The 19,924-nt window shown below is 42.9% G+C and overlaps 1 protein-coding gene across 1 annotated transcript in view; it reads right to left on the bottom strand.

Annotated features, from left to right (window-relative positions):
- adgrv1 (adhesion G protein-coupled receptor V1) overlaps positions 1-19,924 on the bottom strand; it is a gene marked incomplete at both ends in the record, with an annotated part of 385,866 nt that overhangs the window by 220,732 nt on the left and 145,210 nt on the right. Inside the window, 11 exons of the mRNA XM_080738840.1 lie at positions 282-480; positions 1,602-1,744; positions 2,976-3,223; positions 3,872-4,057; positions 5,619-5,757; positions 7,978-8,101; positions 9,997-10,120; positions 12,637-12,810; positions 13,375-13,554; positions 14,795-14,977; positions 16,276-16,452. Coding sequence (XP_080594966.1) covers positions 282-480; positions 1,602-1,744; positions 2,976-3,223; positions 3,872-4,057; positions 5,619-5,757; positions 7,978-8,101; positions 9,997-10,120; positions 12,637-12,810; positions 13,375-13,554; positions 14,795-14,977; positions 16,276-16,452 — 1,877 coding nt within the window. The remainder of the gene's footprint in view (positions 1-281; positions 481-1,601; positions 1,745-2,975; positions 3,224-3,871; positions 4,058-5,618; positions 5,758-7,977; positions 8,102-9,996; positions 10,121-12,636; positions 12,811-13,374; positions 13,555-14,794; positions 14,978-16,275; positions 16,453-19,924) is intronic.

Here is a 19,924-nt window from a genome sequence, read left to right on the forward strand (position 1 = left end):
ACATGATTTGCAACCAAGAATTAGCCAAGCTAATTGGCACCCATGATTATATAGAATTACAATTGACATGATTGCACCATAAATAAAGACATCAGCAACATAGTTGAAATACAGGATGACTGATACTGTACATCAGTCATCTATCATTTATGGGTCACAGTTTTGTTTTGTTTTTTATTGTTTTGTACCCTGACTAATTATTTAAATAAAAGTGTGTGGAAACAGCAGATCTAATACAATGATGCACGCCAGACAACATCAGAGACAAGTTGTTCTCTCACTAGTCCTGGTCGTCCAGGATGGTGACGTTGATGCTTGCTCTGTCCTGGCCGGGGGCAAAGGTCAGCGAGCCGTTGGACAGGAAGTAGTCACGGCCCGGGGTGGCGCTCAGCCCTCTGGACAGGAAGCTGACCCCCACCTCTCCATACGACCCCACCCTCCTCAGCACCACCAGCACCACCGAGCCCGCCTCCTCCAAGACTGTGAACCAATCAATCAGTCAATTAAACTGGATTTATAAATGGAACATTCTATGCTCTTTATAGAAAGAAAAATACATATTTAATAAAAAAGGAACACCTCAAGGCGACATGCGGCCGCACCAATTCTTGGCCATCTGGCCAGTGATGTATATAATATAGTACATCCCTTTTATGCCCATACATGGAGATCCCTGTCTGAACCAGCCGCACAGATATGGGCTGTCTTCCTCCATATATGGGCATTCCCATATAAGCCCAATCCTGTTAGATATGGGCTTAATATTGATGACATCAGGGATCTCCATATATGGGCATAAAAGGCATTCAGTTAGAGTGGTTCCCATGACATCACAACATACAATATATGTTATGCCCAAACATGGAGATCCCTATCTGAACCAGCCACACAGATATGGGCCATGTCTTGGCCATCTGGCCAGTGATGTATATGGATGACATTAGGGATCTTCATATGGGTATAAAAGGGATTCTGGGGAATACCCATATATGGACTTTTACATAGGTGATGTCACCTGTGATGTCACCTGTGATATCACCTGTGATGTCACAGTGATGTGTCAAGGGAACCAACCAATAGACTGTAAAGATGTGTACACACACAGCTTCACAGAGACAAGCTGTGACATTTTTCATGGTAAACTGCGACCTTCAGTCACAATAACACATTTAAATATAAAAGTACTTGAACAAATAAATGCAATGCAATGTAATGCAAATAATCGATGTAAAAGCAACCCTAAAAAGGTGTGTCTTAGGCACTTAAGCCCTACAGTATGTACTACAGACTGAGCTACACGAGCTCACAGGTGAGGCAAAAAAAGAAGGAATCAAAGAAAGACAACACGGGATCTACATATTATTCACACATATCTTATCCATCCAAACATTATGTACAGGAGGTATTAGAAAATAAGGTGCACGAGCATAGCAGCTGGTATATAATGTTAATAACATTGACATTAAGGTGCAAGAAGAGTATCAGTGAGTTGTGCATGAGATCTAAGGAGCAGATTATCAGTCAACTTCAACCACAACTTTTACATGCTATAATCCACAGGTAGGGTCCATGAGGTCCAAGGTAGGCACGTCTCTTCTTACCAGTGATGTGTTCCTGTTGGAACTCCAGAATGCCCTCCACGTTGTCATTCTGCAGGATGACCAGGGTGACAGAGGACGGGTCACCTACAGCTGGAGGAACGTCCAACTGCAGCCCGGAGTCCCTCACCCTGTAGTCCACAGCACTGGCCAGCAGGGGGAGACAGCATACAACACTAAGTCAGTGGCAGTACTGGAAAGTTACTCTCTACATATGTACATCTTAGACCTGAGGGCCTATTCTTAAATCTTAAAAGTTTTCTGGAAACATTTGATAGAATTGTCAACGTTCAAGAATCATCTCTGTGGAAGATATATCTCTGTAATTGTCTCTGTAGCAGATGAAAACATGAAAAACATTTTAGAGCTTAAAACTTTTACTTTTACTGAGAATAATTAAAGGCAGATATACAAAGGTTTGTGGATTTTATGTAGATTTATATTTTGATCCTAATACAAAAATAAGTGCAATGAACTTTGATGACTATTGTCTATTCTACTCTCAATCACATGAAATATAGCATCCCTATTCTGGGATTTTACTCCACTACATTTATTTGAAGACTTTAGTTACTATTGTAGTTACTTTGCTGATATAAATTATAATATTATAAAACATACATAAACCACTTTAGCCCTATTTTATACCTTGGGCTATTTGAAAATGTAAGTACATTTTTGATGCCAACACTTTTCAATATGCTTTACAAATACATTTTTATATTGCAGTATTAATACTTTTACTTAAAACAAATTTGCTGCCATTTTAAACATAGCTGAACTGCCAAACTGCCAAATTGTCCTTAGCTTTTAACGTGGGCACCAGCATTGTAGACATTGTTTGGAAAAAGACATATCCGTTGTCAGACTGTATCTGCCACTGTTACCATAAAAACTAATGTAAAAGGCCGAGCTGTGCGCTATGTTCCTGCGAGGGCACGTCGCGCACATAGCAGTCGATATGTGCGCAGGTCATATGCCAGGCGGGTAAAAGAATCAAATAGCTTCCAAATAAGCTTCTGTGCAGGCAGCTTCCTTGTGTACAATGCAAACCTATGGGAGCGGAGCTATGATTGGGCCTTAGACCGGATACGGAAACCTAGATCCGGTCAAAACAGGAAATACGGCCGGATACAGTTAGGAGGCGGGCCTAAAGAGTCCGAATCGGCGATAAACAGTGATCATACTTTTAATTGTTTCATAATGATTAAAGCTAATTACATTTCCGGGATCTACGGGCATGGCAGAGCGGTACAGCGGGAAATCTCCGGTTTCGGCGGGGATAGCAGGAAATGAGTTAACTAAAACATGTGAGTATTTTTCCACCCCTGGTATACCACTACCTACCTGGGGTATGTACTAGGTAATATGTGGTACCTGTGGTTGAAGATCTCCACTGCAGTGATGTTGATCAGGAACTCCTCGGGTCCCTCGGGGAGGCTGTCGTCATGGATACCCAGGACCACCTGACCCTCCGTCTGACCGGGGCTGAACAGGAGTCGCTCCGAGGCGGCGGCGAAGTCCTCTCCGCTGACCGCCGCCCCGCTGCCCCCTGCTGTGTGCGTCTGGTAGCTCACCCACACGCTGCCCAGGGTGCCCAGGGAGCGAGTGACCGTCACGTTCACCTGGTGGCCCATGAGGAACGAGGTAGTGTTGATTTCGTTTCGTAAAACTATGACACATTTTTTTTGTTGACTACCTTTTTTCACAGACGAAAACGAAATAGAAACAAAATAAAAACTAAGCTGTGATGAGTAAAACTATGACTAAATATATATTGACAATTTTGTCAACAAATAAAAACTAGACTAAAATGATATGAAGTTACTAGTGGAGAAGAGACCCAGTAGAACTAAAAGACAAGTCATTCGATGTTTGGTTGCGCTCCGGTGTTGTGCTCTGAAAATAGCTGATCTACAAGCTCACAACGTGTAGCAACGCGACGCGGTGTGAGCTTGTAGATCTGCTATTTTCAGAGAGCAACCAAGTGTAAAATCAGCTATTATGACACCATCAAGGCATGCCAAAAAGATTTTCGTTGACTGTAGATTTAGTCGACTAAAATCTTATAATATTTAGTCGACTAAAACGAGACTAAAGCTAAACATTTCAGATGACTAAAATAGGACTAAAACTAAATGACATTCTATTAAAAAGGCTATGACTAAAACTAAATCGAAAGTTTGCTGCCAAAATCAACACTAGAATGAGGTGTTGTTTAGTGACATTCATTGTTCAATTCTTAACTAATTTACTGATGATGGTTATCTCACCGTGCCCTCCTCCTCCGTGGCGGTGATCCGGCGCTGGGTGAAGGAGAAGAGGCCGTGGGGGTTGTCGCTGGCTGCCACGGTTACCATGGCAACCTGGGCATGGGGGCTGATGCCCAGCCCCGGCGTGGCAGAGGTCAGGGTCAGATGGTACACCTGGCGCTCCTCTGGGACCTCGTCATCCAGGACCTTAAACGAAAAGAGTAGGAACAAAATAATATACGTTTTAATTCATTCTGGGTACCGGGAAAAAAAATAACTGCTATATTTGTACCGAGCAGCGCTCCCTGCGGATGCTCTTTCTCCAGGGAACATCACAATCAGTGTTAATTTTTTCAGCAAATTTTGATTTAGTCTTAGTCTTAGTCTTTTGCATAATACACCACTTAGTCTTAGTCCTGTCTTAGTCTTCTGAAATTGTTTTAGTCTAGTCTTAGTCGACTAAATATCAAAATATTTTAGTCTTAGTCTTTTGGGATTAGTCTTAGTCTTTTAGTCTTCGTCTTTTAAACCTCGTCTTTTAGGCTAAATATAACCACATAACTCTGAACAAGTCATTGTCTTCTACTGTTCTACTGTGCAAAACCAACAAGATTTGAAAATAACAGATAAGCGCCATTCTCAAATGTAAAGATTAAAGATGTCTTTAATTTCATTTCACAGTTACATACCAGTGTTCATTTTCATTAACACTGTAGTCTTAGTCTTAGTCAGTTGAATAACACACATAATAGTCTTAGTCTTATGCCTCATTCACACTACGAAAAGCCAAGTGTGAATGCAGCATGAGTCTTCTGAAATTGTTTTAGTCTAGTCTAGTCTTATCGACAAAATATAAAAATCTTGTCGTTTTTTAGTCTTAGTCTTAACACATCTGGTGCCAACCCCGAGTTTGTATTGATACCAACGCTGTGCCAACCCCGAGTTTCCCGAGTTTGGGCCGTTTTTGAAAAAAAAAAAATTTTTTTTTTCCAATTTTTTTTTTTCAAAACATTTTTTTGGACCTCCAGAAATGTATTAGGCATGATCGCGATCGCGAAATTGCATGTTTAACCCCCATACCAACCCATTCTTTCAAACATGGCAGCCATGTTTGTTTACATCTGAAGAAAACATAATGGCCCATAAATCATGAATGCCTGAACGGATTTCCAAGCGGATTTTTTTTTTGAAAGCTGTGAACAGCATCTACACACGTGGTGCATCATCTAGGCATGGGCGTGCACTTTTTACACAATTGCACAATTACATGGAAGTCTATGGTAACCATGGCAACGCGAGACATTGAAGAGAAAAAATCATTGCAACATAAGTGTTAAAATGAACACTGATCACAATGCAGCAGAGGTGTCTGGATTCAAGCTAAATAAAACCTGACAGAAAAAAATGAGATTTGTGAAACAGTGTGAAAGGACCCCTCACCCACACTAGTGCCATTCCTAAACAATTAACACGATATGTAAAATTGAGTTAAAAATGTTTTAGTAATATATTGTTCCTGCTGTCTGGGCGACTGAGAACTGTAATCCATGAGAGGTATGGAGATGATATCACCAATAAAAAACTCCATCATAACCATTCCAGATTTCACCTCTTATAATATCATAATCTCACAATGCAATGACCATGTTGTCATGGCAGAAAGGGACGTCTGGGTGTGTGTGTGTGTGTGTGTGTGTGTGTGTGTGTGTGTGTGTGTGTGTGTGTGTGTGTGTGTGTGTGTGTGTGTGTGTGTGTGTGTGTGTGGTACCTTGAGGAGGATGGTAGCAGCAGACTGTCTGTCCCTCATGGTCACCACACCAGAGACCTCCTTAAACTGCCCGTCCTCAGCGGGGGTGATGTTCCAGAGGAACTGCACCTCGCCGAAGATCCCTGGGCCTCGAACCAGGCTGGTGAGACATGGATAGATACATAAAGCACACAAACACACAGCAGGGGCGTCACACCAAATTCTGGGCCCTGGGTACAAGGATTCACTGTGGGGCCCCCATGAATGTTCTTCATAAGGGGAACTGGGAACGCATTATTACACATTGTTTTGTGCTTTAACTATTGAAAAATAGCAGATATACAAGCTCACAGCGCGCTCACAACCTTTTCATATGAAAACTACCTATAATGATATGTTTTTGGCCACGGACCCAGATCTCAAAATATTTAGTTCCAGGGTCCCCCCAGAAGGAAAATTTTAGTTACAAATGTTCGCTTAAAAAATACATACTGTATATTCAATGATTTGCACACATTTTCACTACTTTTCAAAAATAGCAGATCTACAAGCACTCTGTGCCGCGCTGTGAGCTTGTCGGCTATTTTTCAATAGCTAAAGTATCGTATACAATAATTCCAGGCCCCTCCACCTTGGGCCCCCCCTGGTAACTCAGTCCCACTTTTGCCCCCTTTGTGATGCCCCTGCACACAGGCATGCAGCAGGCATCGAACCCTTTGGTGTTTTTAGTTTTTTTTTCCCCGTAAATGAACGTGAACCTACTGGATCACACTACAGCAGTCACACAACGTGAACCTACTGGATCACTCTACAGCAGTCACACAACGTGAACCTACTGGATCACACTACAGCAGTCACACAACGTGAACCTACTGGATCACTCTACAGCAGTCACACAACGTGAACCTACTGGATCACTCTACAGCAGTCACACAACGTGAACCTACTGGATCACTCTACAGCAGTCACACAACGTGAACCTACTGGATCACACTACAGCAGTCACACAACGTGAACCTACTGGATCACTCTACAGCAGTCACACAACGTGAACCTACTGGATCACTCTACAGCAGTCACACAACGTGAACCTACTGGATCACTCTACAGCAGTCACACAACGTGAACCTACTGGATCACACTACAGCAGTCACACAACGTGAACCTACTGGATCACTCTACAGCAGTCACACAACGTGAACCTACTGGATCACTCTACAGCAGTCACACAACGTGAACCTACTGGATCACTCTACAGCAGTCACACAACGTGAACCTACTGGATCACTCTACAGCAGTCACACAACCTACTGGATCACACTACAGCAGTCACACAACGTGAACCTACTGGATCACACTACAGCAGAACCTACTAGATCAGAACCTACTGGATCACTCTACAGCAGTCACACAAAAGCAAGTCAAAAGTAGCAGATCCACAATTCTTGCCGCGTTTTTCGAGCTTGTCGATCTGCTACTTTTGATATTTTTTTATCTGAATAACACATTAAGGACAAAATAGTTTGCAGGGCTACAACTCTGGATTATTTTCTGAACTGTCATTCTATTCATAACTAATAAAATAATCTTGAGCCGTGTTTATTTTATTTTAGATAGCCTAAAACCTTTTTTACATGCAGAATAGAGAATTTTCATCTCATAGTCTGACAACAGCCCCATGTTATACTTTGTCGTACAAAGCAAAAATAGAGAAGATTAGTTGATAAGTCAACATTTTTGGAAGACTTTTGAAAATAAACCATTTTATGTAAATGGATCATTTTATTCAAATTGATTGTTATAAATGTGTGATAATTATTTGGATGAGCTGGCTGTGTGTCCAACCTGATCAGAGCAGATCCGTTGTAGTCCCCCTGAGGTTCCCCCAGGACGATGTCTCTGGAGGGTTAGGGTTAGGGTTGTGTGAGGGTTAGGGTTAGGTTAGGGTTAGGGTTGTGTGAGGGTTAGGGTTAGGGTTAGGGTTAGGGTTAGGTGAGGGTTAGGGTTGTGTGAGGGTTAGGGTTAGGGTTAGGGTTAGGTTAGGGTTAGGGTTGTGTGAGGGTTAGGGTTAGGGTTAGGGTTAGGTGAGGGTTAGGGTTGTGTGAGGGTTAGGGTTAGGGTTAGGGTTAGGTTAGGGTTAGGGTTAGGTGAGGGTTAGGGTTGTGTGAGGGTTAGGGTTAGGGTTAGGGTTAGGTTAGGGTTAGGGTTGTGTGAGGGTTAGGGTTAGGGTTAGGGTTAGGTGAGGGTTAGGGTTGTGTGAGGGTTAGGGTTAGGGTTAGGGTTAGGTTAGGGTTAGGGTTGTGTGAGGGTTAGGGTTAGGGTTAGGGTTAGGTGAGGGTTAGGGTTAGGGTTAGGTGAGGGTTAGGGTTGTGTGTCCAACCTGATCACAGCAGATCCATTGTAGTCTCCCTGAGGTTCCCCCAGGACGATGTCTCTGGAGGCCTCCAGGATCCCAACCATCCCCAAAGCAGCCTTGTCTCCTTGGATGGTGATGGTGGCCACGGCTGGAGGAAGAACAGCACAGTTAGATGCATGTCATCGTCGTTGTCAGGTGAAAACCTTATGTATCCAAAACCGTCCGTTTTGCATTTATCATTTTAAAAATGATAGAAAACTAGTGAAAACAGATGATCTACAAACATTCCTTGGGATAGAAATGGACCCCACAAAACTATGGTTTAGTATGGTTTAGTGATGAGTCATCACTTTTCACAGTTTTGTAGTGTCCATTTTTATACCAAGGAATGTTTTCCGTGCAAAACAAATGCTTGCAATAGATTCAGAATCATGAAAAACCCCTAGATAGACGCCCTCACATGCTACTTAAAGAATATTTTTGGGGGGTCTTTTTTCCCTGTATAGTAAGTGAATTAGAGCCACCAGATCCCATGGGAAAAGTGCTTGGATCCGTCAATTTTTTAATTTAGCGCACAAAAATACCCTTAGGTGCAAATGTTCACGCTTTCTGCTGGACGTGAACACATTAGCCTATTTTTGTTACATATTTCTCCCACTAATTGTTTTACATTGTCACTGCTGCACGTGCCAAGGCTGGTTTTCCAGAGCTTTTATTTTCCCACACCAGAAAGAAAAAAAAGAAAGTTATTGCATAGCTTGGCATTATGGCAATAAGAAATATTCTGATTCATTGCTTGGCTGATTCATTGCTTGACTATGTGAAAAGAAACATTTATGTTGGATGTGATTAGCAGGTTTAAATCACACAGATTTATGTTCTCACTGCGTAGTGCTGTGTGTTCCTGTAAGGGTTGTGTTCAGTGGAGTGTTACTACACACAGTGTTACTACACACACAAACCCTTAACCACTCACACCCTTTAACCCTTTAACCACTCAGACCCTCTCCAGACTTGCCAAAAGGGAGTTGCAACTGTACTTTTTTTTCTGATCTACACCAAATATCTTCGCCAAAAATAGCCGATCTACAAGCTCACAGTGTGGAAGTTGTAGATGGGCTATATTTCATATTTTTCTGCAGCATACTGTATATTGTCATCGCTGACTAACCCTATAAGTTGCAATAAACTATCTAAGAAGCTAAGCCAAACTAATCAAAACTACACTGAAATTGAAAACGAAAGATCAACACAAAATAAAAATGAATAAAAAACATTCTACTTCTGCAGACCTCTCGGAACAAAGTTGCGACCAAAAGTCACAGTTTAGTATGTGAAACGGCACATGCTGACTCCGTCTGGATGTGTACGCTTTTTAACGGTCTATGGGTTTGCCGCTCTAACATCACTGTGATGTCAGGGGAACCACAACAGAATACCTTTTATGCTCATATATGGAGTTCCCTGGTGTCATCAATATTAAGCCCATATCTAACAGGACTTCATATGGGAATGCCCATACAGTATATGGAGGCCACATCTAACAGAATCCATATATGGCCAAGACAGATGACCAAGACAGCCCATATCTGTGTGGCTGGTTCTACAGACAGGGATCTCCATGTATGGGCATACAAGGGATTGTATGTATGATGTCAGATGTCATAGACGTCATAGGACTTTCACATAACAAATAACTGAGTAAGCATGTTTGGGGTCTCACAGCACATCTCCATATACAGTACATGGATCTCCATATAATATATGGAGATCCATGTTATGGGTAACTGGTCCGATATACATCACTGGCCAGATGGCCAAGACATGGCAAGACCTCACCCTTTAGGGCGAGGTCGCTTGTCGCCCTGAGGCGTCTTACTAGAATTGTATTGTATTGTATTGTATTACTGCTGGGGCGCTATCCTTTTGGCATAACCTTTGACTTTGACACTTTAACAGTACATGACCATCTTTAATAAAGTATTAAATCAATCAATAAATCAATCAATCAGCTTGTAGATCTGCTATTGATCCGGTACAAACCATTCAACTGGTCGATGACGGCGGCTCCGCTGGCGTCTGGGAGCAGAAAGACGCTGAAGCTCTCGTCTCCCTCCAGGACGCCGTCGGCCAGAGCTCTGATCTCAAACGTCTTCCTGGACTCCGTCTGGGGAGAAGAAACATAACGTTGCTGTCTTATCTCCATGTTCTAATGGTTTGTGTGTTTTATAAATCAGTGCCCCACTTCATCATACTGCAGTGTCACACCAAAGCATCAAAAGAAGCAGATCTACAAGCAGGGGTGTCGCACCAGATTCTGGGCCCTGGGTACAAGGATTCACTTCAGTTATTTTGTGCTTTAACTATTGAAAAATAGCAGATCTACAAGCTCACAGCGCGGCACTTGAAAAATCGTGAAAACTTGTGCAAGTCTTTGAATATTTCAAATCCTTCTAAGGGTTTTTGAAAAAATATATATATATATATGTTTCTATGTCAGTGGTGCTCAGACCTTTTCACGTGAAGGACCCCCAAAATGATATGTATTTTGCCACAGACCCCCATCTCAAAATATTTAGTTCCGGGGACACTCAGAAGCTAAATTTGCATTACAAATGTTTGCAAACATTTTCACAACTTTTCAAAAATAGCAGATCTACAAGCTTGCAGCGCGGCACTCGGTGCTGTGCTATGAGCTTGTATATCTGCTGTTTTTCAATAGCTAAAATATAAAGTAATGAAGGCCCCTCCACCTTGGGCCCTAGTAACTCAGTCCCACTCCCCCCCCCCCCCCCCCCCCCCTTGTGACGCCCCTGTCTGCAAGTTCGAAATGCAGCGATTTCACATTTGGATGCTTTTGCATTTGAAGAGTTTTGGACAATATGAGGTTTCCACCCCACAAAGACAATGTGCAATTAAAATACAATAAAACACCCAGGGGTGATTCTGTACCAAAATGAAAACCTGCCCAAATAATCATGGCTGGATATCTGATATGAAATGTTATCCCTTCTTAAAATATACAACAGGTCGGATGTTTCTACCCCAGATGTTTTGCCCCAGAATAACATGGTTGCCAGGGTTTCTGTGGTTTTATCAGGGTGATTTCCCTTTCAAACATGTTTGGGGTTTTAATGTCTGCTCTGAGGCTTTAGTGACCACCTCACCTCAGACCTGATTCAGCATAAAACTGATACCAGAGTCAGCTTCAAAATAAATGAAAAGTAATTTAAAAAACACTCCCTCGTATTAGAAGGACAATATCGGTCAACCAAGGATGGGTCGGGTGTTTTCGATGAATCCATTGTGGTTAAAATGGAGTTTGAAGTTACAATGGGTTTGACGTACTTTCAAAAGATTAGTTTTTACATATTTTCAACTTGTTAAATGGGACATTAGTTTTACTCAATTACATTTTGAATACCGGATTTATCCTTGTAGAGTATTTCTGCACTGAAGGATTGCACGGAGACTTGAATTTGTGGACATTTGTTGTGAGCTTGTAGATCTGCTATTTTCACAAGTTTGGGTCCTGGGGAATGTCTAATTTCTCTTTTGGGTCACAAGTTAAAAAGTTTGGGAACCATAGTGTACTTAGTAAACTGCAGTGACAGGTCAACGGTCATAGTGTACCTCAGTAAACTGTAGGGTCCCAGTCAGAGGTGAAAGGTCATATAGTGTACCTCAGTAAACTGTAGGGTCCCGGTCAGAGGTGAAAGGTCATAAAGTGTACCTCAGTAAACTGTAGGGTCCCAGTCAGAGGTGAAAGGTCATATAGTGTACCTCAGTAAACTGTAGGGTCCCAGTCAGAGGTGAAAGGTCATATAGTGTACCTCAGTAAACTGTAGGGTCCCGGTCAGAGGTGAAAGGTCATATAGTGTACCTCAGTAAACTGTAGGGTCCCAGTCAGAGGTCAAAGGTCATATAGTGTACCTCAGTAAACTGTAGGGTCCCAGTCAGAGGTCAAAGGTCATATAGTGTACCTCAGTAAACTGTAGGGTCCCGGTCAGAGGTGAAAGGTCATATAGTGTACCTCAGTAAACTGTAGGGTCCCAGTCAGAGGTGAAAGGTCATATAGTGTACCTCAGTAAACTGTAGGGTCCCGGTCAGAGGTGAAAGGTCATATAGTGTACCTCAGTAAACTGTAGGGTCCCGGTCAGAGGTCAAAGGTCATATAGTGTACCTCAGTAAACTGTAGGGTCCCAGTCAGAGGTGAAAGGTCATATAGTGTACCTCAGTAAACTGTAGGGCCCCAGTGAAAGGTGAAAGATCATAAAGTGTACCTCAGTAAACTGTAGGGTCCCGGTCAGAGGTGAAAGGTCATATAGTGTACCTCAGTAAACTGTAGGGTCCCGGTCAGAGGTGAAAGGTCATATAGTGTACCTCAGTAAACTGTAGGGTCCCGGTCAGAGGTGAAAGGTCATATAGTGTACCTCAGTAAACTGTAGGGTCCCGGTCAGAGGTGAAAGGTCATATAGTGTACCTCAGTAAACTGTAGGGTCCCGGTCAGAGGTGAAAGGTCATATAGTGTACCTCAGTAAACTGTAGGGTCCCGGTCAGAGGTGAAAGGTCATATAGTGTACCTCAGTAAACTGTAGGGTCCCAGTCAGAGGTGAAAGGTCATAAAGTGTACCTCAGTAAACTGTAGGGTCCCAGTCAGAGGTGAAAGGTCATATAGTGTACCTCAGTAAACTGTAGGGTCCCAGAAAGAGGTGAAAGGTCGTGAGCAGCCTGGTGGTCCAGCCTCCACATCATGCTGACCCCCCCGCTCCCCCCCGGGCTCCGGACCACCGCTAGCGTCGCCACGGCAGCGGGGTCATCGGGGTCATCGGACGATTCCGGCTCACTCACGGTAAACTAGAAAACACACAGACACACACACACACACACACACACACACACACACACACACACACACACACACACACACACACACACACACACACACACACACACACACACACACACACACACTCTTTTTTTACTTTGTACGGTTACATTTTATTGTTTGTTTACGCTGGGTTAGAACACCTTTGTGGGTCATGGACACATTTTTAGGGGTCCCTGAATTTCTTGTTTCCTACATTTTGTTTTTAATTATTATTATTTTAAAACATTACAAAATAAACATTCCCAAAATTTCTCATGAAAAAAATGCAATGATTTTTCGAAGTAATTTAATTAATAAATAAAAGAAAAATCTAAGTAATTACATTAATTAGAAGAGAAAAAAAAAGTTTAAGAAAGTAGTGAAAATAGCCGATCTACATGCTCACAACGCGGCTTGTAGATCTGCTATTTTTACTAGTTTGGGTCCCAGAAAATCGTCTAATTTCTCTTTTGGGTCCTGAGCTAAAAACTGTGGTGTGTGAACCAGTGGTTTACGTCATGTGTGACCAGACTTGCTACATTTAGACGTACTTCCAGCTCCTCAAAGCCGAATCGTCCGAGAGGCGAGTCGTTGGGCGGGATGGTGACCGTCAGGGAGGTCGCCTCCCCCAGGCGAGCCCCACCAATCACACGCGCCAGAGTCACCGTGAAGGTCTCGTCTGACTCCACCTCCTCGTCGTCCAGGATGGTGATGTCGATGGTTGCTTCGTTCTGTAAACAGAGCGGTTTCACAGCGAGTTCGTCAGAGCAAAGTGTTTTCTGGTTCTTGGTCTCGGTTAACCTGACTGCGCCAGATGGTGGCAGCAGTGCGTATGCCTGGCTGCTTACCATCTGGGATTGCTCAAGCAGACCCGATGTAAGGGGCGGGCCATTTCAAATTCTTTAGCAGGTGATTGGATGGGGCCGTCTGTCTATCACAGTCTGGGAGTGCCAACTCCAACCACTCATATTGGCCTGCCTGCATGACGTTACACCCAGAATCCGCTTCCTGGGTTTCCACGTGGTCTGCAGTCACACTCTATTGGCTCAGAGCCGCTCAGAACCCGCCCGTAGCTGCCGCTGATTCGTCCGGCCCGGGACTTTACGAGTGATATCAACTCTCCCCGAGCAGTCTCAGATGGTAAAGTAGGGCGGTAGGCTACGCACTACTACCACCATCTGGCGCAGTCAGGTTAGGACTCGGTCGCGTCATCCCGAAAACCTACAGTATACCACCTTGTGCAAGGACACGCTATGATTGGCCAGTAGCCACTTTGAGTGGCAGTGAGGGCGATGCTCTCGCCAAAACATGATTTGTGATTCTGTGTCGATTAGGGCTGTCACAATTATTACATAATCGTCTAATCGCAATTATTTGACATAATCGCGATTATTTATCATAATCGTCATAATCGTTTCCATGTTGAAAAAAAATAGTGGAAATAGCAGATCTACAAGCTCACAACGCGTTGCATCGCGTCACGACGCGTTGTGAGCTTGTGTCATATCTACCATGTGCAACTTCAAAGCCTAAAAGCCAAACAGAAATGTAATTGTCAACGACAAAAACACAATTAAATCGTCAATCATAATTATTTGAGTGACAATTAATCATCATGTAAAATGTCATAATCGTGACAGCTGTCTGATTCTGTGCCTATCGAACGGTTGCTGATTCAGCTCAAGCAAACTTCACAGCGCTTGGCGCGGTGACTCGCTTGCTTTAGCCTCGCTCGCCTGTGTTTTGGAACACAGTTCTTATATGACGCGATCTAAGATTGTCCTGTGGAAAATCCAAACCAAAAATAAGGCAGTGACGCAGGGGTAGTGGGAGTGACGTCAGTATTCTATTCACAGAATTTCACACTTGTATTTACATTATGAATAATAATATAATAATTAATGTTCTCAATCTATTGAGTTATCTGACTGAACTTCAAACCAGGACAATAACAGAAACACGTTTCCTAACCTGTCCCTCGAGGAAAGTGACGTTTCCAGAGGTGGGGCTAAAGTCCGCGAGGCTTGCTGTGATTGGCTGAGCCTCCCAGTAGAGTATCACTCTGCCGGTGCTCCCGGCCAATCGAACCACTGCAAGACGGAGGATGTTGTCCGGCGGAGGCCTCTCATAGGCCAGGACCCTTCCAGATGCATCCTGGGTAGACACATTAACTCATTTAATGCCACCCTTTCACCACTAGAGGGGGCCAAGTGTGCCACAGACAATCCCATAGAGATATGCTGGTATATGCAGAAGCCCTGCAGCCATGACTTGCCTAAACACTTTCCTTTGTGCATGTACAGGAAGAGGATGAAGTTAGCTTGAAGTTAGCTATTGGCTACCAAGCATTTTAAAAGCCTTATTTTCGTCAACTTAGCCATGATTAAACCTTGCACACCTCATGCATGGGAAAAAAACAGAGAAGAATGAGCTCTAAAAAATCCAATGCAATCCTGGATTGCATTGTTGTGGGTTTGTGCAGTTTGTTCACAGCTTTCAAACAAAAAAATCCGATTGGAAATCCGTTCAGGCATTCTTGAAATAATAGCCATTATGTTTTACACTGTTGTGAGCTTGGAGGTCTGCTACCTGAGTTGTATGGGGGTTGTATGGGGGTTAAACATGCAAAATCGCGATTGAAATCATGTTCACTAGTTTTGATGGGGTCCAAAAAAAATTTTTTTTTTTTTTTTGAATCACGTGTATACACGTGATTGGCACTGTGGGATGCGCTAATATATCACGTGTATACACGTGATTGGCACTGTGGGATGCGCTAATATATCACGTGTATACACGTGATTGGCACAGAATGAGTTAACAGTGTTTTATTTCATACTGTACACTCAAAACTTTACACTGAAGAACTGAACAATTCCTAATATTATAACGGAAAATATTCTATCGCTATCATCTCAGGGTCATACAAAAACTGGTCTTGCTTAGCTAGACGATCAGAGTTCTCAGCCTGTACCGCTAAAATTTTGTGGAAATAATTCAAAGACTTGAAAAAAATACGTGAAAACTAGACTAAAATGTTAGGGAGGGACTAGGAAAAGAGATTCAGTAGAACTAAAATAGTTCTAAAGTCATTTTATGTTTGATTGCGCTCGTGTATTGCACTACCGAGTATAAAATCAGTCATTACGAAGACATCAAGGCGCAGCGATTACATTTTTTAGACAAATCTTATCTTTTCTGATGATAAAAACTTGACTAGAACTAAATTTGATTTTACTCAAAAGACTATGACTAAAACTACATCCAAACTTGCTGTCAAAATTAACACTGGTGCGTTGGCTCTATATACTGTACTATATAACGTATCTCTTCCTGATGAAGCCGGTCGATTTGACATATGGACTGTGCGTGAGTGGAAGTGCGTGCCACCAAGGCAAATGGCAAAATAAAGTTTATCTGGAAAGATGGAATAAATAAAGATCTGAGTTCACCTGGGACACGTTGAACTGCAGCACTCCTCTGGGGTCGTCGTTCTCCTGGATGCTGACCTCTGCCAGCTCCAGTCCAGGTCTCTTCAGGCTGGGCTGCCCTGGGCCCAGAGTTCCACCCTGAAGCTCCAGACCTGTGATGTTCACCAGGAACACCTCCGCCAGCTCTGGGAGATCGTCCTGATGAGGACACACAGGATCAGTGGGGGGGCCAAGTACTCACATTTTAGACTTGGGTCAAAGTATCAGTACTGTGTAATGCCTTAATACATGGGTCTTTAACAGGGGGTCCGGAACCCCTAGGGGGTCCTCAGAGTTACTACAGGGGGTCCTCCAAATCTTTGAGTGATAGAACCTTTTTTTTCTCCTTATTTATATTAACCACTTGAACCCTAGTGTCCATATTCTGAGAACTTTAGCCAAAAATAGCAGATCTACAAGCTCACAACGCCTCACACTGCGTTGTAGATCTGCTATTTTCGGCAAAGCACTTTGGTGTAGAGGGGAAAAAGAGCAGACTAAGTACAGAGTGAAAGGTCAAGTTTATTACGTATGACAAGTGGTTAAATATCTGAAAACACAAATTGACATGAATCCAAAATACACTGATGATTGTGCCGTCAAACGATGAAACGATATGGTATGGCTTGTGGGGGTCCCTGCTTCATCTCTCTCTCAACTAAAGGGTCCTTGGCCTAAAAACGTTGAAGACCCCTGGGTTAAAATATTTTTAAAATAGCAGATCCACAAGCTCACAACGCGGCGCTTCTCTCTACTTTGGGTCCTGGGCAAACATCTACAGCAATTTCTCATTTGGGTCTTGCGCTAAAAAGTATGGGAACCACTGTACTAGTGCAGAGGTTCTCAACCTTTTCAGGCTGCGACCCCCCAAAATAATCATCATATTTGAACTGGGGACCCCCCCCACCTTGACAAGCATGTTGTATTAGGGCTCAAGTGGTAAAAATGCTTGCTTCTTTTTGGGCTTGTTTTCATAGACTAGGTTTGCTTGTTTCACTCACAAGATCTGGCAACACTGGGTCTAATTTAATGACTAACTGAATGGAGAAACAGCTTAGTGCATGCCATGCGACACAGCTCATGGACATGGAAGAAACTCACACACACACACACACACACACACACACACACGCACGCATGCACGTGCGCACACACACACACACACACACACACACACACACACACACACACACACACACACACACACACACACACACACACACACACACACACACACACACACACACACGTACAAAAACCTTTCTTTTTTTAAGCCTGGAGTGTATTTCTAAATTGGGTTTGGTGGTTGGCGTTGTGCTGACAGCACGTTCGCCTGTGCTCTCACAAAAACCCAAATAATAGGAAGCTGCAAACCTTCAACACAGAAAGTTAAAATTAAACCCTCTCCCAGTGCCCTGCTTTAATTCTTTATATAAAGCAACGTCTCTCTCCAGAACAGCCTTTAATGAACGCTGGCAGCTTCAACTGGAAAAACACATTCACATTTCTTTACTCAAGTACAATTATCAATACTGCAATGTAGAAATACTCAGGAATTCAAAATGTACTTGAGTACAAATGTATTGGCATCAAAATGCACTTAAAGTACCAAAACTAAAAGTCATTACGCAGAATTCGCAAGTCCTCCGTGTCATCAGCGCCCACATTGGGGGGGTGGGGTTGGCGATAGGGCCTTTCTATGTGGAGTTTGCATGTTCTCCCCGTGTCTCCTAGGGTTGATACCCTCACAAAAACATGCAGTAATCCTGGTCTCTATAATGCCTCCCCCTGGCCAGCCGGGGCGCCTGATGGAGAGGGAAAGGAACTGGTTGGAATAACGTGTTCCTTCCACGCACTACGTCCAAACCGGGGAAATCCCCACTGTCAGGTGAAAAGAAACAACTTAGACTCCTCATGCATAGAAGGAAGCATGAGGTCTCCCCGGGCACGGCAGAGGGAGAGCAGAGCCCAGGATTACATAGGCAACTGGCACTGGGTGAAAAATGGGTTACAAAATTGTGTGATAAAATTTATATTTAAAAAAAAAGAATTCGCAAGTTCTCAAATATACAGTATAACAAATTTTAAAAAATCCTTTGAAAATAGCAGATCTGCTACTATTTTCATATAGCTTAAGTATATACAGGGCTGAGGTGGTTAATGTATGTTTCTAATAATTATAATCTACAAAGTAACTATAGTGACTAAAGTTTTAAAATAATGGTAGTGGAGTAAAAAGTGTAATATTTAAGTCTGAGATGTAGAGGGGTAGCGAAGTAAAAGTATTATCGGAAATACTCCAGTAAAGTAAAAGTACCTGAAAAAGTACAGTACTTGAGTAAATGTACTTAGTTACTTTGCTACACTGCTTCTCCATAACAACCTTAATGAAAGCTGGCAGCTTCAACAGAAACCCCAGCTTCATGTTGGATGCTCCCCCCCCCCCCCCCCTCCCTCCCCCCCTCTACAGCCTAAACACACAACATGTTGGATGCTTCCTTTACAGCCTAAACACACAACATGTTGGATGCTTCCTTTACAGCCTAAACACACAACATGTTGGATGCTTCCTTTACAGCCTAAACACACAACATGTTGGATGCTTCCTTTACAGCCTAAACACACAACATGTTGGATGCTTCCTTTACAGCCTAAACACACAACATGTTGGATGCTTCCTTTACAGCCTAAACACACAACATGTTGGATGCTTCCTTTACAGCCTAAACACACAACATGTTGGATGCTTCCTTTACAGCCTAAACACACAACATGTTGGATGCTTCCTTTACAGCCTAAACACACAACATGTTGGATGCTTCCTTTACAGCCTAAACACACAACATAATCACCAGACCATTAGTGGGAGGAGAGGTAAAAATAGACACCGCTCGCCTGCTTGGCCCTTTGGCTTAGCGACGACGGCCTGGAGGGAAACAAAGGGGAATACAAGCGAGGGACAATGAGACGGACAGATGTAGAAAAGAAAAAGGAAAAGAAAGGCTCACAGGAAGAAAAGAAAGAAAGGGAAGGTTGATGGAAACTCCTTGAGAGAGGAGAGGAGCAGGGGGTACAAGGATTCACTGCTTTATTAACCTATGTTTCTATGTCAGTGGTGCTCAAACCTTTTCATGTCAAGGACCCCCAAAATGATATGTATTTGGCCACGGACCCCCATCTCAAAATATTTAGTTCCAGGGACCCCCCAGAAGCTACATTTGAGTTGCAAATATTCGCTTAAAAAAATAAGATTTGCACACGTTTTCATGACTAAAAGAAAAACAAAAAACAAAAAAACAGATCTACAAGCTCGTAGTGCCGCGCTGTGAGCTTGTATATCTGCTATTTTTCAATAGTTAAAGTATAAAATAATGAAGGCCCCCCCCCCCCCTCCCCCCCCCCCCCCCCCGTGTGACGCCCCTGGAGAGGAGGATGAAGGGCACGATTGCAAATTTAAGTTGATGATTAATTGTCATGATTCATCATGATTGCGATGAATGATTTAATTGTGTTTTTGGCATTGAACATTGGAACATCAGTATGAATACAAATGTAATTTTGTAAAAAAAATAAATTGACATATTTCAACATGTAAAAATGGCATTTGGGTCTCCATCCGGAATCAATGGGG

Source organism: Nannobrachium achirus (genome assembly GCF_963921795.1).
Source record: "Nannobrachium achirus genome assembly, chromosome: 12".
In the NCBI taxonomy this organism is placed as follows: domain Eukaryota; kingdom Metazoa; phylum Chordata; class Actinopteri; order Myctophiformes; family Myctophidae; genus Nannobrachium; species Nannobrachium achirus.